Here is an 18710-nt window from a genome sequence, read left to right on the forward strand (position 1 = left end):
ACAAAGCTTTACCCTTAATAGACAAGTTCTTATTAGATTAGATCAATCTATCTTTATTAGCAGGCTAATCAAACCGCTACAAAAAAACATGTCTTGACTAAGATGTTTTGGCCAATTATAGACCAATATCAAATCCCTCTGTCTAAAATGCTGAAAAAAAGCAGTAGCAAAGCGATTCTGTGGCCACCTATGCAGAAACTTCCAATAATTGCCAGTCCGGGTTTAGAGCACAAAATAGTATAGAAGCTAGCTTCAGATAATGGACTCCTCTCTATACTCATCCTGTTAGATTTTACTGCTGTATTTGACACAATTAACCACAATTATTTATTACAGTGAATGTAGTTCTACAGGGTTCTGTCCTAAGACTAATGCTTTAATCTATACGTTTCTATTTTACAATGTATATTATATATATTTCATTATATTTTAATATTAGAAAACACTCTATACGTTTTCATTGCTATGCAGATTATCCCAGCTGTATTTATCTATGACACCAAAAACAAATCAATTATTCAAATTGCCTAAAATACATAAAGGCCAGGATGTCCTCTAATGTCATACAAATGGACAACATGGAAGTGACAGTATTTAAACCTTAAAATCCCATTGTTCTGCAGTTATTACCAGATTTGTTTTTCCTCTCCACTGTTGCCTATGGCTTGCTCCAGGGGAAATTGTTGGGTTCTCTTTATACCATCTTTATAATCTTGACTTTATTCTGTAAAGTGCCCTGAGATGACTTTGTTGTAAATTGGCGCTATATAAATAAAGTTGAATTGAAATTGAATTTTGAGCAGTTTGTGTTTCTAATGTACAGTTACTTGAAACCTGCCCAGTGTTGCTTCTTGTTCCTTATTTTCCTTTCTTTGTCCACTTTCCACTCACCACAACTCCTCAAAGCTTTTTCTGTTTAATTAAGGCAAACCATTATTTGCACCTGTTGTTGGTATATATTTTTTTATCCTCTAAAAACAAACAGTGGTATGAAAAAGTAGGGATATGTCTGTGCAAATTGGTCATAAAATGTGATTTTAATTTTCACCAAACATCACAAATATCAACAAATGAAATATTTCTAAGCTAAACATAATCAAACAATTGGAGCAATAGCTTCCTCAGTGGGGTCATGCCATAAAAACCACGCCTATTCAATCTTTTATGGTTGTGTCATGAACAGAGATCTTTTCTAACTCCAATGGATTTTTCAGGGTTCTTTTTGTACATCATTGAGCAATTCTGTGTTGTGTCTTTCGAGGGATCTTTGTCTGTAAAACTAGTCTTTTCTGTCTTTAAACCATCTGTTGTAACTTTGTTGTTATTAATAAAGGTAAATATGTGGTTACTGGACATAATACAGACATAATTATCAAAAAAACATTTGTTTGTCATGATTAGGGACATATCTCTAAAGAGACAGGGTTAGTTGATGTGTTGAGGTTATGTCTCTGGTTTCTCCTGTTTGCTAGAGAAAAAGCAGGTGAATGAGTAGACAGATAGTAAAAAGAGAGAATAGTCTTAATCCCCAGGTGACACATGGCCCCTGTACATACACATTTCTGTGCCCTACTCTGTCTACAGCCACAGTAAACTGGGTATCACAACCTCTGCATTTTTGCTGCTTCTCATTGTGCATTTGGTCTCCATACTCACTGTTTATGTGTTCTGAAAGTCCCTTTTTCTGACATTTTGATCTTAGTCTAATTTTTCAAATCACTCTTTCTATTAGGACCTTAAATAATTAAAAAAAATTAAATAAATAGAACATTTTGGAAACCCCATGAACACAGTAGTGAATTAATGGACGATTTGTTTAAAAGATGTCTTTTGACCTGCCAGGAATGAAGGCAGACACTGATCAGTTTCTCTTAGCTGTCACATGTGGGAGAAGCAGACCTCACTGTGCTGAAAATATTGAATAAACTTATAAACACACAAAGTTTGGATAAGCTAATCACATCTTCCTATTCTACCGTAAATTAACATTTTCTCTCACGAAGCAGCTGTTCTAGGACAATAATGATACCAGCTCTGAGCCTTCTCCGCTATGACTGTTGCATTGGCACAGTGTTCCAATCAATGTGCACTTTTTTACTTATGGTTTTTACTGGGCTGAGACAGTACTCTGAAGTAAGAGTTAAAAAGGTTCAGAAAATTATGCTTTAAAAACTGTTAACATATGTAGTCACTGGAGTGCAAATACACTAAAAAGGAGGAACTTCTATCAAAAGTTTTAATGACTCTAAAAAAGTTCCTTTGATCCAAAACTTTGAGTCTGTCCTAATGTAGATGGACAAAGGCAAAAATAAGCAACGTAAATGTATATTACCCTGAGGTGATATGGAGCAGCTGTAGCAATGGCATTTGTTATTTAGACATTTTCTAAGGGATGGATGTGGATGGTGACAAGATAGAGGACTTTCGACATCAGATCCAAGTCCAGTGTGAAACAACAGTTTCTTGCTTTGTTGTGACAAGTCACAAATAATATGACACCAATCATGTGATTTATGTTGTAACTGTATGAGATGAGATGAGATGTAAATGTGCGAACAAAAGCAAAAACCAGAACATTATACCAAAACATAACCAGGTTTATTTAGAACCTAGCCCTAATGTCTTTGTGTCTAACCTCAACTACACTGCTATCTCTGCACACATGTAATTTAAAAGTAGTGAGTAATTAGCTGACATTTTTTTTCAGACTGCATTCACCATTTTGGTGCCTTTAGTGTAAAGTGGTGCAGTTTTAAAAGATGCCTGCCTTGCTATTTGAGGGCACTATTTTAACAAATGGTGACCAACCGTGCGTGTGGTCGACTTACCAGTTACTAGTGGGTGGTAGAGTACTAGTTAAAAAGTACCTACCAACTAGTTTATTGTACAATTATTAGCCAAACATTATCTATTACTACAGACAGCCTAAAATAAAAACTACAAGCATAAAATGACAGAGCAGCATGAAAAACTAATAAAACCAAGTAAAATATAAAATCTAAATTTAATACAAATAAAAATCTCAGCCCTGGTATTTTCACTAGCAGTTATGTAAAATGGGATGAGACATTCACAAAGTCAGCTCAGTGTTGTGTATAAAACACAAATAGTGTCATGAAAATTTCATGTGGGTCTAATAAATAATAAAAGTCAAATGAAAGCAATATTGAACGTTCTGAAATGTCTCATGACAGTTCTCGTTTGGGGAGCAAACGCACTAACACACACAAGCTCTGTAGTTGTGAGGACAGCCATTGACATAATGCATTCCCTGTCCCCATGCCCTGAACTTAACCATCAGCACTAAATGCTGACACATACAGTACTCTAATCTTACCCTAATCCGGATTGTAAAGTGAACCCTAATACCCCCCAGCAATCATTTGAAACAACCTCATCACAACAATAGTACTGAACTAAAATTAAAAGCCACACAAACACAGTGGATAAATGGCAGCTACGTCAGTACAATTCCCAGTGGTGCAGAAAGCACTTAGACTTTGTCACTTGAACCATCCATCCATCTTTAGAGAAGGCTTGACTGCTCGCAGTCATTTCTGCTCTGCTAATTATGCAGGAGACACAGTGATAAAAAGTGAAATGGTGTCATGGTGCAGTGAAGTATCACAGATCTGCTCAATCATCACTCCATCCATCCATCCATCCATCCATCCATCCATCCATCCATCCATCCATCCATCCATCCATCCATCCATCTGTGGTGTCAATCAGTTTACAAAGGCTAAAACTCTATACAGTCTATATGTTCAGACTGCAGTACCCTTGTTTTTGCAGTACGCCAATAGAGTCACTGTAATTGTGTGAAGAGCACCTAGTGACCCAAAACAGCTCTGTTGTTCAGTTGAAGATGAGAAGTAAGAAGCAGTTGATTAATGAATATTCATTGTGCAACTGCTTATATATTTGAAGTGTAATCTATGTTTGTTTCCATTCTCATCTTTCCTATTGTTTGCACCTCCTGCAGTTCTCCTCAATCTGGCAGTAGATAAAGTGCTTTTAACAGGTTAAGAAAACTGATAAGATACTTTTCTTCCTGTGATCCTAAAATTGGTCACTCTTTGTTATTGCATTGCAACATACCAACCCATAAAGATCTGGAGCCTGTTGCATTTATGAGCATATAACTAATACATGTACAAAGTAGTTTGTGTGCAGCTAGTACTGACTTCATGTTACTTTAAAGTATTTGCTGTCAGAGTAACTAAATGTCTTGAGTGCACATCTGCTATTCCTGTCTGCTTGTCTGTCTCTTCTGATTTTTATCTCTGTCTGCCTCCCTCTGTCATTATCTCTACTTGTCAGTGTAACTTCCTGTCTGCTTGCTGTTTGAAGCTTTTCTTCTTTCCTTTTGCCAAATATTTAGCCCTGTGGCAGGTGATAACGAAGAGTAAAATGTGAATCAGGATTCCATAGTAGATTAAATCTAAGTAGATTAGGATATATTGGATTTATTTATGTTTAAGCATATTCTTACTGCTCCAAATCAAATAGGGATGTGACATTAAGTGTTAGGGGCTCTGGTGCATTTTAAAAGCCAACCCAACCCCACCAATGTGTTTCAGGAGTGTTGGTAAGCTACAGTATATACTGCACGTATATATATATTCACATGTTAATCGATGCAAAATCTCAGAACATACATATGAAACCCACGATCACCTTAAATTTAAATGCAACAGTCATCGAAGAATCCGGTGATGTCAGTCCTAACTAAAGTAATTCCTATCACTGGACATAGCACCGAATGTTCAGTCCACTAGATTTTTGATTGAGCATCATGTTAAGGACAAATCTGGCATAAATTGTACCATTAGTATAGAGTGGCTTGCAGCTCTTGAGTTAGGGAAAGTTGTTAAATAATTGAAGACTCAGTGGTAATATGTCACTGGTCTACACTTCCAAGACATTAAACCCCAAGTTGCAACTGAATAATATGACTGTATAACATTGTACCCATGTGTAGCAGCTGCCAAAAAGAACAAAAAGATATGCATTACTTTTTAGCAACACCTAGCAGCTGTAGTTAACATACTGTGGCCAATGGGTGGTAGCTAACCCATGTTGATCCATCATAGTTAGTGTCAGGGTCACTGTAGTCAGTGTTATTGGCCAGTAGTTACAAGGCTGTATTTTCTCGTTCAGGATACTACAAAATCTTATGACATAAATAGAATCTAAATTTATAAGCAATGTCTGGTAAACTAACCCTACAATGACCCACATTCTAAACTAATGTGGAGAGAGACTGACTGAGGTTATTTAGTGCTGGTGTGTTCCTTACTACTGAGTCCCTTTTGGAAATAAGTACTATATGCTAAAATATATATATAAATATATACTATAAAAGAAAACATAAAGTGAAACTAGCTGCAAACTGCAGAAATATTCAAGTCGAAAGAATTTTCTTGCAGCATATATCATGCTCGTTACATTTAAAAATTGAGATGCTGGAAGAAAATGAAGGCACAGTAAATGGGCACATGTACATGACTATTCATATTAGAATATTTTTCTAATTGGTTTTATAACGCAAGGTTTGTATAAACCTTTTGTCTGGGCTTTGTCTGTGACTGTTTCAAATAAACATAAGACTGTGCAGTTTCTCCCTTACTTACCATGGTGGTTTCAGCAATAGATCCAAAACTGTTGATGAAAATGTTACAGGAAACATTGACTGGAGGACCTGTGGAGCATAAGACACAACAGTCAGATGCATAGAAGAATCCATATATAATATATATTTCAAAAGAGAAGCTAGTTAAGTAGTTTTGTGTACTCTCTGACCTCTAGCAGTTATTTGTACTATTAAAAGGAAACTTGTTTGCACTGTTTTTTACAATGTAGAATTTATAATTAGAGGGGGCTGTCATTTCAGACAATTATGTAAACCGGCACGAGAAGGATGCATTTAAAGGGACTGATGTCAAGTGACCAGCCATTATTTTCACTAACAGGACCGTCTTTGGCCTCATACTGCATTAAGCAGACATTAACTCTGTGCTTTAATGTTGTTGTTTCTTTAAAAAGCTTGTTCTTCACGTTGTGCAAGTCTGGCCCCAGGTCTTTTTGGCCTCATTAGTATAATTAAAAACATTGAGCAACAGCAGCTTTTGTATTGTGCGGATGTTCCTTCTGTAAATACTGTATCTCTGATGGCTGTTAGAAAAGAGGCTTGTCAGCTTTAATTGTGGCAGTTGGGCTCTTTTAATTAGACCTATTGACTCTAGTGAGGCAGGCCTAACAGTGACTGCATCTAGATGGACTTAAGTAACTGGGGTACTGAGAGAAATCAGCTTTCTTGGGTTAAGAAACCTGGTTACGGGAAATCGGCATATACACACAGCAGAAAAGTACCCTGACTTCTCCTGCACCTCTGACTTATTTTAGAGGTGTGGCGCACATATTTTAACTGTATAGTGAAGAAAAATGCTTATTTTTTGGACTTTCTCTCTCTCTCTCTTTGTGTGTGTGTGTGCTTGTGTCACAGCAGAGTGACAGCAGTGGGGGGACATCGGGGGAGAGAAAGGAAAGAGACATGAAGCTGATCCTAAACATTGTGACTTTTAAAAATCCCTTGAAGACAGTGACATTTTTAGGCTTCTACGCAACACTTTTTGTAAATAAATGTTGTTTTAAAATTTTATTTTAAAAATGAGGTGGCATTGCCCCATTAACTCGTTAACCATCTCTCCTTTCATTCATTCTTCACTCAGCTGCGAGCAGCTCACTGTCTGTAGCCTTTGGTTATGCACCAAAGTTAGGTTTATAAAGAGTGTGTACCGAAGTCTGGCCATCCTAATAAAAAATGTCTTGATCTGCCCCTGCCATAACTGTGGGACCACTGAGCTTAAATGCTTTGGGATTTTTTGCTGTGTGGTGTAGGGACCACCAGACGACATGCGATGGCAGAATGGAATGGACAGGAAAGATTGAGGAGAGAGAGGTGTTTAGGTAGGAAGGTGCTTTTGAGTTGAGTGCTCTGTAGGTGACTTTCAGAACTTTGTGACGCAGCTAGTAATAGCTAATATTGAGATATGAACAGCGGTGTGACGTGTGTCATTTTTGGGTAATTAAAAATAAGATGAGTTGCTGCATTTTGGATCAAATTGAGGGTTTTATTGCGTCGTAGTCTTGTCAGTAGGGCATTGCATTAGTTGTGATATGACCAGTGCATGTACAAGGAGTTAGATAGCACATTAAGAAAGTAGTCTCCGATCTTACTGATTTTAAAGTTAGCAAATCTGCTTGCATAAGAGATAAAGGGGATGTGGTGGCGGCCTTTTTTTCAGTTCTGCCATGAACACAATTATTGTTCACCGTTTTACTGATGGTGCAACTGCAAGAGCCACTGTTATTGTTGTGATCTTTGTTGGTCACCCACTCCTGGGAAGGATAACAAAGTAAATAGTTGTTGAATGCTCTCCATTTGTAGGATTCCCTTTGTCTAGAGACTTCTGATGTGTACATTGTCTATGTTTAAAGTACAGTTACATATGACGTTCCCACATTGGATGGAGATGGAGATGTACAAAAGACAGACACACTGTAGATACCTTTAAAATTTGGCCTTATCCTGGCATCATATCCCGATGTTCTCCCCATCAGCTTGTCCAGAAAATCAGATGGAGACATTGGTGGTTGTCGTGTCCTTGCAGCATTGTCTACCTCCTTACACTGACCCACCCTGTCAAAGAAACAAAACAAAGACAGTATTAAGTATTTTTCTGCCCTTCTTGTCCAGTTATTTATTTGATAATAATAACTTGTGTTCCACTTCTTCAATAGAATCCAGGTATGGTATTTTAAAGTGGCAACTTTAACTATCTTATATGTGCTATGTAAATCAGAGCAGAGAGCACATGATCTGTGATAATTCCAATCCCATGCTAATCTGGATTATTCATGAATAGGGACTTATTTTAGGAGCACATATAGCCATTAAACATTGAATGCTAATAAATATTCAATATTCCATGAATAATATAATAATAATAATATAAATAAATGGTGACTCCAGCACAAAGCCACAAGGTCCACATTGTTTAAATATTACTTATTAATTGAAGAGCATAAAAAACCCAGGTGTGGTGTTTCTTATTATAATATTTCATATTTAAAGCGATAGATATGTATGTGTATATGTGTGTGTCGGTGTGTTTATATGTTTGAATGCATGTCAATGTTGGGATAGATGTTAGTACTTCTTATAGTTACAATGCAATGCACAAACATTTTGTGGTATTTTATACAATGAAAATAAAAGTACAATGTATCTTGGCCATTGTTTTAAATTCAACTAATAAGCTTACTAAGACCTGGGGTCAGACCTCACTGACCTGAAAAACAAGCCACTAAAAGAACCTACAACACCAAAGCTCAGCCTTTATGCATGCGTAGTGCAGCCGTGGGGACAGCCTGGTTGGCATTAATAACAGCATTAGGTCAAACATCATAGCATTACCCTTTATGAAAAGACCTGGATTTGCTGCATAAATACATTGAGATCAATTTAATTACAGAGCTGGCTAATTGTTCATCATTCTAACAGGTGTTTTGATGTACCTACAGACTCGGTGACTTGACTCCAATGGATTATTTATCTTCATGATTATTAATTATACTGGCTACACCCAGGAAGTGTGAGCTATCAACTCTTTATCTGTGGTCTCCTAAGTATATGGTGTAGTAATGTTTACCATTTTAAGGAACACATTGGATGTGAGTAATATAAAAAAAAGCAAAAAGCATCAGCAGCAAATGCACAAATTGATTTCTCATATTGGCACTCCTCCAGCTGGTGGCACCCTAGGCAACTGCCCATATGGCATTCGCCTTAAAACAACCTTTGGTTTATGTGTGTGTTTGTGTGTATGTTCAGGGGTGAATGCGTAGTAGCTTTAAAATGCCGAAGTAAAGCTTGATGATCCTGAAACCACACTTGTGTAGATTTGTGTGTTTGTCAGTTGGGACTAGACATTTCTAAAAACATTTCTAAAAATAACTCACTGCAAGGGTCACACTGTTAAACAGACAGATACCCAGGCATGCACGCACATCCTACTCAGCTTCATCCAAGTGTAGTTTCACAATCATCAACCTTAACATTGGCATTTTGATTTATTTACCTTTTACCGCAGCAGGGAGTATCAAATCAATTCATATTTTATATGTATTATACACATATATATATTTGTATATTACAAATATTACAAATCACATCATAGCCTCAGGAAGCTATAGAACATACAATACTCTCTGTCCTCAGACTCTCCAATCAAATAAAAAACCAAGAAGGAGCAACGAAGAACTGATACATTTTCCAGGTTGAAAAAACAGGAAACAGATGTTGAGTACACGAGAGGGCAACATATTAACACATTTGCACTATAGAAAATAATAACACATTATGAAATGGATATTTTATTCTTTACACTTTGAAACATTTCTAAAGATACACTCTGGCTCTATCTCTGTCTGGCTGAGATAGCAAGAGACCAGAACTCATTCATTTCAAATTAGCTCTGTAGATAAGGAGCCACAGAAAGCAGTGCACATTTGGTGGAGACATCTCAGCAAGATGGCAAGAAGACAGAAGCAGTATGCGTTGAGGAGATCAGCTAATGCCCAGTGGAACAAGTTTATCTAATGATTGCTTGCTAAATACACTGAATTTATATCCTATTATTTAGCCAGTTCTTGTCACTGACGAAATTCAGTCAATCAGTCAGGCTCACATCCCCAGAAACAAAACACTGTTGTGATTAGCAGTAAAAAGGGTAATATAGTAGATATAGTATATTTAAAAAAAGAAAATCTCCTAACTGTCAAGTCTGACTCAAGACTGCCTAGCTTGTAATATCTTATCCGGACCTTGGGCGGACAGCGCCAGTGGGAAGCACGTGTAGAGCTGCTTTCTGGGTGGCACATGACCACACACACACGCTCTGTCTGCTGTCTGTGTGAGTCTGCTCGAGGATGTGGACGTGTCCACTAGGAGTGTGTGAGTCATGCTCAACGTCGTGTTCTGTACGTGTGTGGGTGTGCTTGTGTGTCAGCGTGTTTGTGTGTGTGTATCTGTCTGTCTCTGACACAACAGCCTAACAGTGTTTCTACCTGGCAGTTCATGGTGGTACTGGCTTAGGTCCACTACCAGTGTTAGCAGGAAGCAGAGATAAAAAAATTACAGTAATATCAATTCATAAATCACTTTTGATGATTATTTAGGCCATTCTTACATTTTATTTTGTACCATTGTCATGTCAGCCATCCCACCATTAAAACTGAGTTGACCTCATATATGACCCTAGATTTTAACAATGCAAACAGATAAGAAATCAAACAGCTAAACCATTTTTGACTTTGAAATTAATCTCTAGCTTGGTCTTTATCAAATATGCACAGGAACTGCCATTTTGACATTAAATCCTTTTTATTCTGACATTAAATCCTGTCCTTTTTACTACATATAACTAACAATAGTTAGTCAATAGTTTTTGTCACTTATTTGTTTAGAAGTCACACTTGTGTATTATTTTACTATGTGAATAAAGCTTTAAGTTTTAGCTGCCATGGGACTTGTGATTAACCAACACACAGTGACAGGTGGGGGAATATCTAGAGAGATGGAGGTCTGCTCTGGAAAACAGAAGAATGAAGCTTAGCCGCAGTAAGACAGAATACATGTTTGTCCACGAGAGGGACCCAGGTGGAACGGTGAGGTTACAGGGAGCAGAGGTGAAGATCGTGCAGCACTTTAAGTACTTACTGATATTGGATTTCAGAGGTGTTCCTGAGCACATGTAATGATTCCCACTGCACATTCATCCTTTTTTTTCATGCAGTGCAGCCTGAGGGCCTGAAAATATTATCTATTTAAACAGTTTTTTCTTTTTAGTTTAAACTGTTACTTGCATTCAAATAATTCTCTGAATGTTTTTAATATTGTAATGATATTATACCTAAATTATTTCCAATATTATTGACAAATCTTATTTTCAAGGCGTTGCAGTATATATAATCTCTGGAAAAAAACATAATTCCTCAAAATTCAAGGGGTCATGATTAGATAGACATATCTAATCATGAAAGAAAGAAGAAAGAAAACCAGTAGAGAGGACTGTAAAGGTTATCAGACAGCACAATACAACGTGTTTACTATATTTTAGAGAGAGAGATGGACAAAATCTGGGTTCAGTTTAGTTTAACTTAACCCTGGGAACATGTCTTTAGAAAGAGTAATGAATGCTTGCCCTGATGTGATGAAATCACTTTCATTCTCCATATAACCAAACTCAAAGCCATAGTCTCACTCCTAAATGTATCACTCTTCAAATCCTATCCATTTTCCTGAAACACTTGCTATCTTTGGACAGTAAAGTGAACAGCCTTATACTTATGCATAGTTGTCAGCCCAGAGCATCTCTACTCAGCTGTTAAGCTGTTTAGGATGTTGTAGTGCTTCTTCTCCCCCCTCTTCCCCTCTCTTCTCCTGCAATCTCTGGTCACTTTCTCTTCTCTTCTACTCTTCTCCTTTAAAACATGAGACAAAACTAAGAAGTCATGTAGAGAGACAAAGCATAACATCTGAGCCTTATCAATAATGGATGAGCTTTTAATCTAGAACTACTGTCTTTCTCTGTAACAAAGGCCATTTAAGGGAGAGCCGGATGCACTACAATATACCATACTATAATATATATTATACATTTTTTTCTTTCCTGATTTAATATGCTGCTGCTTCTACTACTATAACTACAATACTAAGAGCAGCACTGTTGCTTCTATAGAGGTATAAAATAACAAATGCATTGGTTCAAAATAGAGAGGTGAAGGGAAGGCAATATTTAACAACCTTTAAACTGAATAAACCAATAATGTTATACTGATATGTAGATGTGCAGAACACAATTTCAACCATCATGTTTGTGCTTTTTAGATTTCTACAGCTTTTTCACTGAGGCAGCCTTTGAGCCGGTTACCTTTATTAATAAGCTTAGCCTACCCGAACAACCTCCTGTCAGTCACATAAGTAGACTTAAAAATATTTTTTATGCATGAAAACCTAATAAAAACCTAAAGTCAGGTAATGTTCCATCAGAATTACTGTTTTTGTAATATAACTGTTACTGTTTTGTTATTGCACATTAATAAATCACAGGAAGTCCATGCAATACTGATTTTTTGGCTCTCTGAGTTCACAAGTTAATACTCAGAATCCTTTTGGTTTGATTTTGACTTTGTACTTTTATCAAAAATCAATAATAATAATAATCAGATAATTTTGTCACAGCATATATGAAACATAACAGCCAGCATTGTGTTCATTGTTGTTTGTTACTGCAACTAGACCAAACTAGTCAGGTTAGTTAAACCCACTGCAACTTTGACATTATGGATAACAATGACAAGCAGTTGAGTACATTAGTCCCAGTTTAGAAGTATTTTCAAACTGGGCTAATTTCCGAGTACATTATGTAATAAAATGTGGGCTTAGAAAATGTGTCTGTAGGCTGCCAAACGGGGTTTGACATTAAAACCAGCAACCTGTTGAACAAGGGTGGATTTCAGCACTGGTGGGTGACACCGTCACTCCCACCAGCCAATTTTAAATATTTTTTTAAACTGTAGTCTCAAAAGCTGTATTATATAATAGCACAGTGACACTATGACACTACAACTCCCATGAGCAACACCTGCACAAAGTACTTGCTCATTTGGTCCATCATTACCTTGTTACCTTGTAACCTGTGTCCGTGCTAGTGACACTGAAGCACAAGGAGAGGAGCGGTGGCAGTAGAGTTTCTGACTAATTTGTTTAACAAGATCTTGGAGAGTGAGAGGATGCCCGAGGAATGACGGAGAAGTGTACTGGTGCCCATTTTTAAGAACAAAGGAGATGTGCAGAGCTGTTGCAACTACAGAAGAATAAAGATTATGAGCCATACAATGAAGTTGTGGGAAAGAGTAGTGGAAGCAGGCTAAGGGCAGATGTGAGCATTGGTGAGCAGCAATATGTTTCATGCCTAGAAAGAGTACAACAGATGCAGTATTTGCTTTGAGCATGCTAAAGGAGAAGGTCATAGGGAGTTGCATTATGTCTTCGTAGATTTAGAGAAAGTGTATGACAGGGTGCCGAGAGAGGAGCTGTGGTATTGTATGAGGACGTCTGGAGTGGCAGAGAAATATGTTAGAGTGGTGCAGGACATATATGAGAGCTGTAAGACCGTGGTGAGGTGCTGTATGTGTGACAGAGGAGTTCAAGGTGGAGGTGGGTCTGCATCAAGGATCTGCTCTGAGCCCCTTCTTGTTTGCTCTGGTGATGAACAGATGAGGTTAAACAGGAATTTCCATGGACTATGATGTTTGCAGATGACATTGTGATCTGTAGTGAGAGCAGGGAGCAGGTGGGGGAATATCTAGAGAGATGGAGGTCTGCTCTGGAAAACAGAAGAATGAAGCTTAGCCGCAGTAAGACAGAATACATGTTTGTCCACGAGAGGGACCCAGGTGGAACGGTGAGGTTACAGGGAGCAGAGGTGAAGATCGTGCAGCACTTTAAGTACTTAGGGTCAACGATTCCGGAGAGTGAGGAAAAGAGGTGAAGATGCAAGTGCAAGCAAGTTGGAAAAGGTGGAGAAAAGTGGTTTTGTGTGATGAAAGAGTATCAGCGAGAATGAAAGGAAAGGTGTTCAAGACGGTGGTGAAACCAGCAATGTTGTTTGGCTTAGAGACAGTGGCACTGAAGAAAAGACAGGAGGCAAAGCTGGAGGTAGCAGAGCTTAAGATGTTGAGGTTCACTTTGAGAGTGACGAGGATGGACAGGATCAGGAATGAGGACATCAGAGGGACAGCTCATGTTAGATGTGTTGGAGATAAAGTCAGAGAGGCCGGATTGAGGTGGTTTGGACATGTTCAGAGGAGAAACTGTGAATATATCGGTAGAAGGATGCTTGGAGCTGCCAGGCAGGAGGTCTAGAGGAAGACCAAAGAGGAGATTTATGGATGTAGTGAGAGAGGACATAAAGTTAGTTGGTGTGGGAGAAGAGGATGCAGAGGACAGATGGAGGCACATGATTCGTAGTGGCGACCCTTGAAAGGGAACAGCCCAAAAGAAAAAAAAAGAAAGATTGAACCCAGTTGTATTGCACCACATGGCATAATGGCATGTGTTATACAAATCATTGCAGTGCTACTAATACCTACACACTAACTACTTCGAGAGAATAGCTGCAAACACTCACAACACAAAAGTCTGTTATGCCCATTAATATACAACTAAAACCTTCTCTCTATATTTATGAGAAAGAAAAGGGACGCTCTTGTTCAGAACCCTCTAGCTGAATGCTACATACAGAAAAGACAGTTTCCACTGTTCTAGGTCATTTCTTATTTTGTCATAGCTGCCCATTGTCCTAAACAAACCTGAATGGGTCAGCTTTGTTTCCCCCCTTCTGTTATTGGTAATGCATCTTTGTGTTAAAAAACCTCCCTTGCATCGAGTTCTCCATTTTCTTTTGGGGTGGGGGGCAGATTTATGTTTACGGTAATGATTAATTATACCTCTTCACTTAGTTTGTCTGTGTTAAAATGTTACTTTAATGTGACATGGAAATTTCATATATATAATAATATAGTTCATTGCAACAGGACAAGTTTAGTTGTTTCTATGGGTTTGCATCTTTTACACAGATCTGAGTTTTCCAGCTGCATTTGTAACATAGCTTCAGAAGCCACGTCCTCTTACTTTTTTTTTTGTCCTTTTCCAGCTTATCCCGCACGTTCAGGGTCGCGATAGCGGATCATTTTCTCCACATGTTGATTTGACACAGTTTTTACGCTGGATGCACTTCCTGATGCAACCCTCTCCAATTTCTGCTGGGCCTAAAGCTGCCACTGCACGGCTGGGGAGAAATGGGCTGTTAGGGGTTCAGTGTCTTGCCCAGGGACATTTGGACGTGGACCTATGGTCTGTAGGCAGCCACTCTACCAACTGTGCTACTGCCGCCCCACCTCCTCTTACATATGATGCTGTATTAGATTGCACAGCTGTATATCCTCTATTTATTATTATTATTATTATTATTATTATTATATTGCAGTCCACTATTACTGCATACTATGCACTTATGTTGTTTCTAATGTTTTTGTTTTTGAGTTTGAACATGCCCAATGACCCGAACTGATCACTTTATTCCACTAATCACTTGTAATTGGCATGAACTGAACAGAACTGATAGTAGACCTAGGATATGTTTACATAGAACATTCAACAGGTAGAGTTGAGTGAAGGGGAAAGGTCAAAACCAAGACACTGACAGTGCTGGATGTGGACCAAGACACTGTAATGCTGGATTTGGACACTCGGGTTTAGATGATATTTGCTGTCATCTTTCATTCAATGCTGCAGATTAAAGAAAAACAATTTCTTGACTCTTAACCGCAATAATATCAGTCAGACTCACAAATCCCAGTGGATTCAACATCAGCATTCATCTGAACATACAAACAAGATATCACCTGCTCTCTGCAACTAAGCTCTGCTAAAAAGCCCATCCCATGTCTGGGAGTGGTTTTGTTTCAAGTGCTGACAGAATTATTTATAACTAACTCTCTGATTATGCAACAAAGCATCCCTGTGAAGCCGACACAAAGAGACAGAGAGAAGAGGCCTTTTGCATCTGGCCATTCTGATAGTGCCGAGGAGACCTTAGTTCATCCCTGCAATTACGTAAGTGCTTTTTCTTTTTTTTTTCTTTTTTACCAGAGAGGCAACAAGCATGCAATAATTACTCAGTAAAATTTGAACAGGGAAGTAAACATGACTAAAAATCTGTTGGCCCTCATACTGGCATATTTTGCTGCCATAATTTACATTTATGTATATGTATATACAGTGTTACTTTTTTTTTTTTTACTTTGTACTCTTACTTTACTTTTCTACCTTAAGCTTAGTCTTTGGAACAAGTCTACATAGAAAACATATTTCCTTTATGAGCTATTACCAAAGTCTCACAAAAATAAGGTAGCCATACATACATTTGCCACTGATATTACACATTCCAAGTTGCTAAACTGGTTACTGATGACATCTGACTGTAATAAAGCTACGGATATTAAAGTTCATGTACATTTCAAAAAGAAAACGTAACACACATAACTTAACAGTGGCTCAGTTTAAATCAGGGGTGCCTAATACATCATTCGCGATCTACCGGTCGATCGCAACGGTAGTTGCAAAGATCGCATGGAATTAACAAAGTAGACGTCAGCCCATCACCCTTCCTCACTTTGAAATTTGTCACTTGACTGACATACAGGGCAGCCAGACATCTGAGTTTTTCTAACATATGGGCGCCAAGTGCTGCAAATCTCTAGCAAGCTAGCGAGATAGCCTCCAGACTATGCATCCCTGGTTAATTCTATCCAGTGCAAGTCACCAGAGTAAGGTAATGACAAAAAAAATTACGGAGTTGTATTGTGCAATATGGGTTCATGCAGTTATGCAAGCTACACCAACATATATTGTGCATATAAAGAATTCTCAATATATTCATAAATAAATATATGTTGTATTTTTATAGTTGGTAGATCATTTTGACTTGGTCATTTTATAAGTAGCTCACACGCCAAAAAAATGTGGGCACCCCTGGTTTAAATGCTTCTGTGTGGCTGATAGTGGAGGCAGAAAAGAGTCATCAGCTAGTGCATAACTGTAATGTCCAAGCACTGCTCTCTAGAACTGAAATATGTAATCATCTGCCGCAGGCCCTGTGACTGTTACCTCAAACACAGGGCAGTCTGCCTGGCCAGATTCAAAACTGCATAATGTATTACTGCATAATGTACCACAGTTGTAGGGTATTTCTCTTGGGAGATTTCATATGCAAACAGGAAGACTGGCCTATGCAAGTACAAACAGATGATCACCTCCTCAGTGTGGTGACAGTGATAAGGAATGATGGCGCTTTGAAGCATAAACATAAAGACATCAGACAAGTTTTTTTTTTTTATTGCTCCTGGGGAATTTAGATCACGACATGATCACAGTGATTCCAACTAGACAATGCATAAGCCACAACTACCAAGAGAATGCACACAACCCAGTTTTCACTGGAAGTTGTTTGATGATGTATTCTGCTGATGATTTTTTTCCTTTTGTGAAGAAAGCTTACTATCATTGGTGGACTTAAATTCATATTTAAGCTAATCTTTGCATCACTTTATTTTAGTTACACTGATTTGGTAAGTGAACTTTAGTCATGATGAGACAACTGGTGTAAATATTTCAATTTTGAGGGTTATAGACACTTGACCCTACTCTGAGATGAAAACACTTTTTTTTCTCTCTTTTTTGATTTTATTTTTGTTAATAAATCAGGGTTTCCTCTGTTTTTTGTTTGTGCTGTGTATTGTGTACTGTACTATATTGTGCATTGTTATGTTTAAGCGTACTAAAGATGTCATTAGTGACATCATATGGCTTTGATGTTGCCATTGACGCTTGCGTTTGTTGTTTACCTTTTACATTTATTGTCCAGTTGTCAAGGAAACAATGCATAGAAAAGGTTTTGTTACAAGATGGTTCCGTTCGGCTCAGTTACTGAAGGGTGCAGATGTAACACGATAACTGGAGCAAAGGAACTAACTACAAGGTAGTGGGGACCCCAACAAGGTAGAAGTGAAAGGTTCTATGTGTAGCTGTGGAGGCACAGTTTTTTACCAAGTCCTGGGGGTTCAGCCATACTTTCAGAAACGGTGTCTGTGGGTTTAGCCATACTTTGAGAAGCTTGTTTGATGAAACTGTCTGTGAACGTGTTTGTGAGATTACTGTTCTTAAACTTGTATTTACAATTAGTCCGTCATTGATTAAGTTGAGAACCAAATACAATAAATGTTCAATGTTCGCCATACAACGATCTTACAAGTACAAAGTACTTGCTGGAGCATCAGACACGAGTAAGATCGCTTCTACTAACAATGTTTTCCATCCCACAGGCATCCTCTCCAGCTGCAAGCTCAAGTTAAAGATGTACTGAAGGACACCATATAACTGTGGGGCACAGGTTTTCAGTACCGTGGGGCTGACTCCCTCAGGTCCTGCAGCCTTTGTGAGGGGAAATTATTAGATTTTGGAGTCATAGGTGAAAGCTCATGATACAAACAAAAATTAGGTAATTTAAACTATGCACAAACATCGATAGCAATCAAGGATTAAGTAGTTACATTTTGACCTCACATCTGCCCATTTAGTCTATCCCATTATTGTGAACACAAGATCACAGTAATGCCTCAACAAAATACTATTAATAAAGAGGCAATTAAAATAATAATAGTAAAACTATGTGGATGGAGCAAACTAAACAAAGGAAGGGTGTCCATGGGAAATTTACTTCATCCACTCATTCCAGGTTTCTTTTAACTTGAATTGTTGGGCCCTCATGGAGAAGGTGATTCTTTTCATTATGAAAAATGCATAGAAAACTTATTAGTCTTCTATTGATGGTGTATCTGGTTTTAAACATTTCTTTGTAACTGATTTTCTAGCAGTGTAAAAACAAATCAACATGTGGACAATGATCTGATGTGGCCAACCTGAACTCGAGGGATAAGCTGAAATGAAAAAAATAAATAAATTAAAATTGGTTAAGCATCCACCAAGACTCAAGGATGAACTGATGCCATTTTGGTGA

At 37.9% G+C, this 18710-nt stretch overlaps 1 protein-coding gene across 2 annotated transcripts in view; it reads right to left on the reverse strand.

Moving 5' to 3' along the window:
- Positions 1 to 18710, reverse strand: part of glra3 (glycine receptor, alpha 3) — a 59811-nt gene that overhangs the window by 28955 nt on the left and 12146 nt on the right. For both annotated transcript variants that reach the window (XM_067498670.1, XM_067498671.1), the window contains exons 2-3: positions 7575 to 7705; positions 5637 to 5704 (exon numbers count right to left, since the gene is read on the reverse strand). In XM_067498670.1, coding sequence (XP_067354771.1) covers positions 5637 to 5704; positions 7575 to 7705 — 199 coding nt within the window. The remainder of the gene's footprint in view (positions 1 to 5636; positions 5705 to 7574; positions 7706 to 18710) is intronic.

Source organism: Channa argus, chromosome 3, assembly GCF_033026475.1.
Source record: "Channa argus isolate prfri chromosome 3, Channa argus male v1.0, whole genome shotgun sequence".
NCBI lineage: Eukaryota > Metazoa > Chordata > Actinopteri > Anabantiformes > Channidae > Channa > Channa argus.